The 10,533-nt window shown below is 35.1% G+C and overlaps 1 protein-coding gene across 1 annotated transcript; it reads right to left on the bottom strand.

Annotated features, from left to right (window-relative positions):
• LOC128036237 (glycine-rich cell wall structural protein-like) lies at nucleotides 1–5,866 on the bottom strand. Its single transcript, XM_052627180.1, has 3 exons — nucleotides 5,744–5,866; nucleotides 1,017–1,587; nucleotides 1–917 (listed from the first exon to the last, which is right to left on the bottom strand). The coding sequence occupies exons 1-3, from the start codon at nucleotides 5,864–5,866 to the stop codon at nucleotides 136–138; spliced, it is 1,476 nt and encodes a 491-aa protein (XP_052483140.1). The 3' UTR covers nucleotides 1–135.
• Between the last annotated feature and the right edge of the window lie 4,667 nt (nucleotides 5,867–10,533).

Below are 10,533 nucleotides of genomic sequence, written 5' to 3'. Positions count from 1 at the left end.
TTATATTTTCACCATGGCAAAAGCATTGGTGTTTAGCATTCTTGTTGCTTTGTTATCAATCATATTTTCTTCATTACCTACTAATGCTATCGTTGATTGCTTTAAGCCATGTCAAACACAACGGGAATGCGGGGGTCAACTCTTTTGTTTAAATGGACAATGTGTTGATAAACCTGATGCTAGAATCAAATTATGTACTTTGATAAGAAGACCTCCACCACCTCCACATCCATCACCAAGGGGACCACCACCTCCACCTCCGTCACCAAGGACACCACCACCTCCACCTCCATCACCACAGGGATCACCACCACCTCCACCTCCGTCACCAAGGGGACCACCACCACCTCCACCTCCGTCACCTAGCGGATCACCACCTCCACCTCCGTCACCACGGGGACCACCACCTCCACCTCCGTCACCACGGGAACCACCACCTCCACCTCCGTCACCAAGGACACCACCACCTCCACCTCCATCACCACAGGGATCACCACCACCTCCACCTCCGTCACCACGGGAACCACCACCTCCACCTCCACCTCCATCACCACAGGGATCACCACCACCTCCACCTCCGTCACCTAGGGTACCACCACCACCTCCACCTCCGTCACCTAGCGGATCACCACCTCCACCTCCGTCACCACGGGAACCACCACCTCCACCTCCGTCACCAAGGACACCACCACCTCCACCTCTATCACCACAGGGATCACCACCACCTCCACCTCCATCACCTAGGGGACCACCACCACCTCCACCTCCGTCACCTAGCGGATCACCACCTCCACCTCCGTCACCACGGGGACCACCACCTCCACCTCCGTCACCACGGGAACCACCACCTCCACCTCCGTCACCAAAGACACCACCACCTCCACCTCCATCACCACAGGGACCACCACCACCTCCACCTCTGTCACCACGGGGACCACCACCACCTCCACCTCCGTCACCACGGGAACCACCACCTCCACCTCCACCTCTGTCACCAAAGACACCACCACCTCAACCTCCGTCACCACGGGAACCACCACCTCCACCTCCGTCACCAAAGTCACCACCACCTCCACCTCCGTCACCTAGGGGACCACCACCACCACCACCTCCGTCACCTAGGGGACCACCACCACCTCCACCTCCGTCACCACAGGAACCACCACCTCCACCTCCGTCACCACGGGAACCACCACCTCCACCTCCGTCACCAAGGGAACCACCACCTCCACCTCCGTCACCTAGGGGATCACCACCTCCACCTCTACCTCCGTCACCAAAGACACCACCACCTCCACCTCCGTCACCACGGGGACCACCTCCACCTCCGTCACCACGGAGACCACCACCTCCACCTCCGTCACCAAGGAGACCACCACCTCCACCTCCGTCACCAAGGAGACCACCACCTCCACCTCCGTCACCTAAGAGACCACCACCTCCACCTCCGTCACCAAGGAGACCACCACCTCCACCTCCGTCACCAAAGAGACTTCCGTCACCAAGGAGACCACCACCTCCACCTCCGCCACCTAGGAGACCACCACCTCCACCACCAAGAAGGCCACCACGAAGTGCTAAAACTAGCTAAAGATGATAATCACTTCATGAGTGTCACTTGATCTATAACCTAATAAGGTTTTGCGTTATCTAAAGTTCACAGCAATAAAGACCATGATGTATTCATGGCATTAATACAAATCCTTAAATATGCTTAAAATAGTTTTAAGGAAACCTCTGCGTAAGATTTGGATAATGGAATTTGAGTTTCTAGCTTATGTAACAATCTCATATGTAAGCTTCTACATACTAATAATAAGTGAATGAGTTTTATGTCTTTTTAAATTTATATTTATATAATGGAAAAGTATTTATCCTATCACAATATTACAATGTGTTTGGTTTTAGAGAATAAAGTTTAGAAAATGGGAAATACTAAAAAAGTATTTGCTTAAAAAAAATAAATATATATGGCAACTAACAAATAAAAAAAAATACTTGCATGGATCCTTGTTCTCAAGACCTTTTTTTTCCTATGCCAAAATAAAGATAGACATCCAAAAACTTAAGAGATACCATAACACAAACTTAAGCATGCCATAAAATAAACCAAGGATCCAAATTACAAACCCGATTCATTAGCCATGGTGGATGCATCAACCATAAGACAAAATTCTAAACTTTTCGTAGAATGAGTATTGCCCATAGTTCTACCTGTACAACCATACTAATGCCAATGCTCCTTGTGCATCTCTTAACATCTTCAACTAATGCCTTTATGGTGGTAGTGTTTAGGGCTCCATCTATTAATCTTTATTCAAGCCACTTCTGATATAAAACGAGGAAGCCATGAACCCCTAACTCTTCTGTAGTAGACCAATGCCTAGTCGAGCTCAAGCTTTAAGAATGACACTCTCCAAAGAGTAATCTACCTACCTAAAGACAAACCAATTTTGTTTTCCGCATATTCCAACATGTCATCCCAAACAAATTACCCCATTTCACGCCATCAGTTAGAATGTTTAGCACATTTTTAATTTTGCTATTTAGTTAAGGAATAAAGGCAATAGAAAAGAACCTTTTGTTGAAGTTGGGCTGGTACAAGCTTCGACCAAATAACTGTCGCATCATGGCAATCGCATAACGGATCAACTCTTGTATTCCTCTATACACCAGGTGACTATTCATTTCTTTAGATAACGCTTTGCCTAACCCTTTGGGGCCCTTTGAATTTCCACACCAATAACCACAAACTATCATTTGCGTCCCATGCATGTGAGGATATTATTTTGGGTAAACTATATCGGTAGTCACTCGACTATTAGTATATTTCTATTTTGGTCACCCAACTCTAAAAATTTTCAATTTAGTCAAATTTAAGCGTTAAATACGTGTTTTAATTAATTAAATCATTAACGAAAGAATGACTAAAATACCAAATGTCGTTGATGTTAGTAACAAAGTCGGAAATTTTTAGAGTTAGGTAACGAAAATAGGAGCATGCTAATATATTTTAACAGTGGCTTGTTAAAGCAAGTCAACTATTAATATTTGTTGCACTTCTTGATGTCATGTCATGCTAATACATATGAAATATTTGGAAATTAATTTTGCACATTCTTTTATGGTTTTTTTTTTCTTTTATATAATTATGGATGAGGCTACTTGAGATCGAACCCAAACATTCTTTTATGTTATTTAGTTTGAATATTATAGTTGTAATTATTATAACATATATTAATTGAAAGTTTTTAGTGACAATATATGCATCGCTAGAAGATAATATTGATTGTGACATAATAAGAAAAATGCTAGTGACGAATATTATTGTCACCATTATTAATATTTTTCGTGTAAAAGAAGTGGTCACTAAAAAGTTTTAGAAATTGTGTCATTTTTGTGAAAGTACTATTGAAAATGATAACCATGTTATTTGTGATGGCTTGAGCGAATTCTTTGACTAAATAAAATGCTTTCAATCAGGGGTGAAGCCAGAACAATCTTTTAGTAGGGTCAAATTGAATTTTTATAATTTTAGGAGGGTCAAAGTATAATTTTACTTTTACTAATTTAAAATTTTTTAAAAAATTTAAGGGATTAAATAATAATTTTACATTTTAGGGGGGTTGGGGCCCATGCCAGCCCCCTCTAGACTCGCCACTACTTTCAGTGACCAATTTCGTCGTCACTAAAAATGCTTATTCTCATTAAAATAATATCTTAAATAATACTGGTTATAGGTTATAGGTACATACAACTTGATGTAGGTGGTCTTTTAGTATTTTTATTGCCTGAGTTAGTGTCAAGTTGACTCGTGACATCAGCTCAATCACAAACTTAAATAATAATAATATATATTTTCCATTTTCAATAGTTTTGGAAAGAAATAAAACCCAATAATTTTTACTTTAATGATCTAATTCTCATCAAACTATACAAAGCAATGAATTATTAGGCAAGTTTAATCAATTCATTTTGCTAGGCCTAAATATTTTGAGTTTTGCTAATAAATATAATGATTGAAAATTTTATTTATAATTTTTAATAAAATGAGAAAAGATATTATTTTATTTAATAATGATAAAACATTTACATGATCTCAAACTATTAACTTAAAAATCTTTTTTTTTTTTGTAGAGAAAAATAACACTCCTAGTAATTAGAAATGAATAAAAACAGTGGTCCCTTCATATAAGGAATTATGAGCATCCTCTTCAACCAGTCGTATAACACATAATGGTGGAACTGGGAAGGGAACTACTTGGTTTACCTTTCCTATTGTCGCATTTGCCAAACAATCAGCTACATTGTTGCTTCCTCGTAAGACATGCCTAAAACTTCACCTTCCAATCCTTGTTACACCATTCATGGATTAACCAGATTTTTGCAATGTTACTAATTGATGCGAACCCATTACGGATGGTATCTATAAGCATCGCATTGAAAATAACTTTTTATCATCGAGACTTTTGGACCATAATAATTAATATGTATATCAATTCTATGACTAAATTGAATGCCACGAGTTAAATGATACCAATTTAACTTTTGAGAATATGAAAAATCAGAATATAGAGATCATTATGTCATCTAAGCTTTTTATAAAATTATATATTTTAAATTTACCCATTACTCTAAAACTAACTAGGAAAAATCAATTTCTTAATTAAAATTACCCAAATTTTTTGTTTTAAATTCCTAACCCTCGTCATTACAAAAAATTATCTACACTTTTTAAAATATTATTATTTTTAAAATGTAAAATTTATTTTAAATATAAAATTAATATATATGGATACAATTTCTACTGTTACTATTCATAACCCCAAACCCTTTAAACGCCTTTAGATTCACGTCTTCCTAATTGCTGTAACAACAAAGATATAAATTGAACTAAAACTTAATTGATATTAATATATATTTTTATTTGGTGAATCACAATAACAAGGTAAAACCTGAACAACAAATGCGATTCGAACCCAGACCACACCTGAGACGATGAACACCCGACCATCAAATCATCACATGGGGAGGGGTTCAACATTAATATATATTTTTAAATGTGCAACAAATTCTAGTGATAATTAATAAAATAAATTAATTAATTACAGTTTAGTCCCCATCTAAGTGCCTACGTTATAAATTGTTCCCTTGCCTCTAACAAGGAAACGTTTTTAAGTTTTTGGTAACTAATTAATAGTTTGTAGTTAAAATTTAATTTCCATTAATTAATTTAACAATCTCCTCTCTTTTCTTTTAGACTAGTTTTTCTGACCACACGTGGATAAACACGTTTATTTATTAAATTAATAAAATTAAAAAACTATATTTAATGTAAATAATACTTAAAATAAATAATATTTTGTAAGTAATAGTACACTTATTTATATTATGGATGCAAATAATAATATTAATGCTTTTTTCCGTTATAAAAATTATTAATTGGGACGAATATTATTATAGATATATATTATAAAAATTATTTAATTCTTAATTAATTATTTTTAAAGAGAAGTTTTTGAAGCATTGTTCGCAGGGTAGTCGACCAATCCCCTAACAATTGAAGGTATTGCCTTTTGGTGGAGGTTTTATCTCTCATACTTTGTTAAGAGCCAGTATGTCGTGAGCAGTTGCCTAGAGGGCTTGGTTCACAAAGTCGGAAGTGCTTCAGTTGTGTTACCTGCAAGACTCACGGGATAGATGTTAATATAGGGTGTGAGAGTAATTATGTAAATAATCTGACCTGTGCATGAGGGAGGACTTGAACCACTAACTTGAGGTTTATAACCCACTTACAAGCAACCATGGTAACACTTTTATTGTTAACGAGGGTTGACTTTATCGGGAGAAGCCTTTGAAGTGTCATCTATTGGGCAGTCGACTTGTTCCTCAACAACCAAAGGTATTATCCAGGGGCGAGGGGTTGTTTCCCGTCTCTGTCAAGAACTAGCAAGTTGTGACCCGGAAGGCCTAGTTCACAAAGCTGGGAGTGTTTCGGTTGGTGGTACCTACAAGACTTACAAGATAAGTGTTAGTATAGGGCGTGAGCGTAACTATGTAAATAGCTTGACTTGTGTGCCAAGGAGGACTTGAACCACCGACCTGAAGTTTATAAGGCTCTTACATACAACCATGGTATCACTTGAATAGAGCACAACAAACTTTAATTTCACACAAGTTCTAACATTAGAAATAATTTGTTAAAAGGAATAGTCACGAACCTCGAAAAAATCAATCTTTATGTACAAAAAAAAAGGGACAAAAATATAGATAGAATAAAAAACCCTTGGGGGTAAAGCCAGATTTGCCAACCCTATATAATTATTTTTGCCAAACCCTATATTTGTTTAGCTGCAACTTGCAATCACCAGCAATTAATTTAAAATATAAATAGCAGCACTTGGAAATTGATCGATATAACAAGATAAGTAGCATTAAACAAAGAAAATGGCAAACATATTTCGTAATTCTTTTTCTTTTATGTTCATTACCATAATTGTCTTGTCTCATGTTTTGTTCTCAAATGCTCTGTCTTAGAGGTAGATGTTTGGATGGTCCTAATGCCGGTGCTACCCCCGAGGAAACACCCTGGCTCCCCCATCGTTTAGGGCTCCGATCTTTCGGTCACCAGCAGCACCTCTTCGATGATACTGATGCATGTATTAGAGACACCTTGTAAGAACAATATAGTTGATGGAGGGGTCTGCTATTGTAGTAGGAAATTAAGGTAGCTGTCTTTAAAGGTTGAATAAAAATATCTAGGGATCATATATGTCACCTGATCCACGGGCCAAAGGTTTTATTTAATTGTGGTCCAATAGATACATTGAAATAATACATAAAACTTGGTCCCTACAATGCATAAAAAATATAATATTCAAAGAGCTTAACAATATGCTTTCAGGTTAGAAATTTATTTTTCTTAATCCAAATAAAATCAATCTTCAAGATATGTTGCTATATATAGCTTGGATATTATAGATAAGCTTGCAATTAGGGGTGTATTTGATTTGGTTTGATTTTTGGACAAAAATTGAATTGACCTGCTCCATTCGGTTTTCTACTTTTGAAATCGAAATTGATATTTCCGAAATCGGTAATCGCGGTTCAGTTTGATAGTTTTTACCAAATTCGATTGGACTAAAAAAAATATAATATTGCAATTTCTTTTTTTTTTTCACAACAATCATAATACATACTCTAGATTCATTTATACATTTACAAAGTTAATAAAATAATTAAATTAATACCATAATCATCAATAAGATTATTTAAAAGTCATTTTAAGTTAAGCTAATACTTAAATCATCAGTATACCTAATGTTTTTATGTGTTATTATTTTAGTTAGTTAAATTAGTTATAACTGAGTGATTACAATATGTCATATAATTGATTAAATTCATAATTATCAAACATAATAATTGTGAAAAGTTGTTTCTTTTATAAATAAAATATTATAGAGTTGAATAAACTATTTTCTTAAAATTATAATTATGCTTATAGTTATAATTATTGTTAGAGTTGTGTGACTCGAGTCCCGTTTGATCTGACCTGAAAAGTTCGATGTGCAACTGATCACTTGTTAAAAAAACAAAATAGAGAGGCAATTTAGGGAATCTTTAAGGGCGAAGGACAGAGGGTTACTAATAAAACGGACCATGGCGCACAAGTTGAATCCATATAGGACTATACTTCTTCTATTAGACATTGATTATAATAGCGTTGTTTAACCCTTAAAATGTATGTAGTCGAAAACCTATTGTATTGTTTTTTTTTCAACATTAGTGAATTTCTCCTCCTCTGCCCATGGATTTTCCCGATAAGGGTTTCCACATAAAATCTATGTGATCTTATGTTTTTTATTACTTTGCGATCATTCCTGTTGTCATTATCAACATATAGTATAACAATTATTATATTTGAGAAATGGTTCACTTACTCTAATATAAAACTACACTTTTATAGCTTTTTTTATGAAATATTTTCATAACTTTATCTTTTTGCATGATCTTATCTAGTTGTTGTTGTCAATAATAATAATAATAATAGGGTTAAATGAATTAGTCCATATAAATATTGAAATGGTTAATTTATTATTCTATTAGGACTACTCCTTTAAATATATATTTGTTTTCATTTGGTTTAATTTAGATAAAACGGGTTTTATGTGAAAAAATCAAGCCCAAACTAAATTGTATAGTTTTGGTGATAACACTAACCCAAAATCAAATTAAAAATACAAAATTTGGATCGAACCAAACCGAATTCATCTATTAAAACCGAATTTTTTTTTTTTAATTTCTCAGTTTCTTTGCTCTGCCCTGCAAGGCGGGGTTTAATGGAGTTTTGCCATAAAATAATATTTCTCATGCAATGGAGCTGGCCATGCATGCATGCAAATTATCGTTATATCGTTCATACACATAACAACAACATATATATATATATATATATATATATATATATATATATAACACTAAAACCAGAAACAATCGTACAAAGGAACACACTACAATACATAAGCTGATTATTTATAATATATTAAACATAGAGTAAAATTATTATTTATTAACAATCGATAATTATTTATGATGCCATTAATTAGTTTACCCACGTCCATCGCCCCCATTCTCATATTTGCCGAATTCCTTCCTTGGAATGTAATGGTGGTTGTTGACACTGCTCGGCGGAGAGTCGTAATTTTCTGAACTGTCATCAAGCAACCGACGGCCATTAACGATGGCGGCATCTTCGAGCTTCAGCTTATTCGCAGCCGAGCAAGATCTCGCCGCCATCATTGATATTGCCAAAACAAGAACCAGAAACCTCATTTTTCCACCCATTCTATATCTACAATAAATCAAATTAATGAAAACTTCGGAACAAAAAATATCAAAGTTATTTAGAAATTTAATCAAAAGTACTTACCCTATAGTTGAGAGAATGAATTTAAGGATCAGGCTAATGATATTGTGAAGAGTACTTGAGTCTTATATATATAAGGGATTAGGGAAGGGTGTATGTGGATCGATATTAAAGTGAATTTATCGAGAAAGTCAATTTTCGATAGTAAATCGAAACAATAAATTATAGTTTCTATTTCGATGTAAATTTTGATTGGTATCGATTATATCAATACATTTAATTTGATCCATTTCGATCAATATCGATTTATACCGATACGTATTAACTTGTATCGATATAATATTTTAATATTTGATGATGAGATGGAACCCCACCAAATGAGGCAAGGTTTAGTGGGATCATCGTATTATATCATGAAAATTTTGATTTGGAAAGTTAGAAAATGATGAAATTGAAAGAGATATTAGTATTAGCAATAATTAGGAAGTTCCACCCAAAGAGTGGATTTATTCAGTCATGCAAAAGTAAATGAAGCATATATATATATATATATATAAAAGGGAGTGGGGTATTCTATTTAAGTTGCCTAGTGATGTTAAATTATCATTTGTTATATCAATTAGGTAACTTTGTTATTAAAATAGTTAATTTAACTATTAAATTACAGGTCGGGTAGAAAATTGGGGAGGGATAGGGATTGTGTTTGGGATCCTCCTCCTACGGGTTGGTTGAAATTTAACATGGCTGGAGTAGTTGTGGAGGGGTGTTGAAGGACGAAATGGGAGTGGTCTCGGCTCTTTTTTCTGGTAAATGTGGTGCATGTGGAGTAGAGCAAGCGGTAGTAATGGCTATTAAAGTTGCAACAGAGATTTTTATTGATTTGATGCGGAAGGTAGAGTTTGAATAGACGTTTACGACCATGGTCGATAAGAAAATTATTTGCGGATACTGAAGGAGGATTACGGCATTTGGTGGAGATAAAGTTTGTGGTCACAAATAGTCAGAAGAATGGTATGGCCAATTCATTGGCAAACGCTGGACCGTCCAGGAATCACTTTTTTAAAGCTTTTTGGTGATTTGTATTAGTGCAGTCTGCTTGTTGTTACGTTTCTTTGTAGGTTGTACTGCTGTTTCTTTGCAGCTAATCTCTCGATCAGACATGAGCTGGGAGTTTTTATTACTCCATTTTGCTTGTAATCAATTGATTGAGCTAAAAAAAAATTAAAAATTTTAGTTTTGAGGTTTCAAAGCTTAGACATAAGTTTTATATTTCACTCTTTATTTTTTTTGTTCAGTTTTTACTTTTAAACGTTAAACAATAACGTTCTATTTCTCTGTGAATTTTCATTTTAATTTTAGCTACATAAGATTTTAAGTGTTATTTAACGGTTAAATTAAATGTTTTAATAATGAAAGGATCTGATTGATATAACATTGATAATCTAAGGATGTAATTAGAATATTTTGAAGTTTAAAGACCAATTTAGAATTAATGCCATAAGTTAAGGATGCCTAGTGCAATTAACTCTATATATATATACACGAGGGAGTGGGGTATTCTCTTTAAGCTGCCTAGTGAATTCAAATTATTCATATGATATACAAGGGAGTGGTGAAATCTATTTAAGTTTCTTGAATTTCATGGGACGAGTTGAATCGAATTGTAA

The sequence above is a fragment of the Gossypium raimondii genome, chromosome 13 (assembly GCF_025698545.1).
Source record: "Gossypium raimondii isolate GPD5lz chromosome 13, ASM2569854v1, whole genome shotgun sequence".
Classification (NCBI taxonomy): Eukaryota; Viridiplantae; Streptophyta; class Magnoliopsida; order Malvales; family Malvaceae; genus Gossypium; species Gossypium raimondii.
Note: the sequence above shows the minus strand (reverse complement) of the source record. Positions and strands in the feature narration are given on the sequence as shown.

What these genes read in the sequence shown, in the direction of transcription:
- LOC128036237 (XM_052627180.1), bottom strand. Translation starts at nt 5,866, where the DNA reads ATGACACTTCAAAGGCTTCTCCCGATAAAGTCAACCCTCGTTAACAAT. An exon ending in AAGTCCTCCCTCATGCACAG is followed by an intron (nt 1,588 to 5,743) that starts GTCAGATTATTT and finishes TATCATCTTTAG; the next exon opens with CTAGTTTTAGCACTTCGTGG. An exon ending in TGGTTCCCGTGGTGACGGAG is followed by an intron (nt 918 to 1,016) that starts GTTGAGGTGGTG and finishes GTGGTGACAGAG; the next exon opens with GTGGAGGTGGTGGTGGTCCC.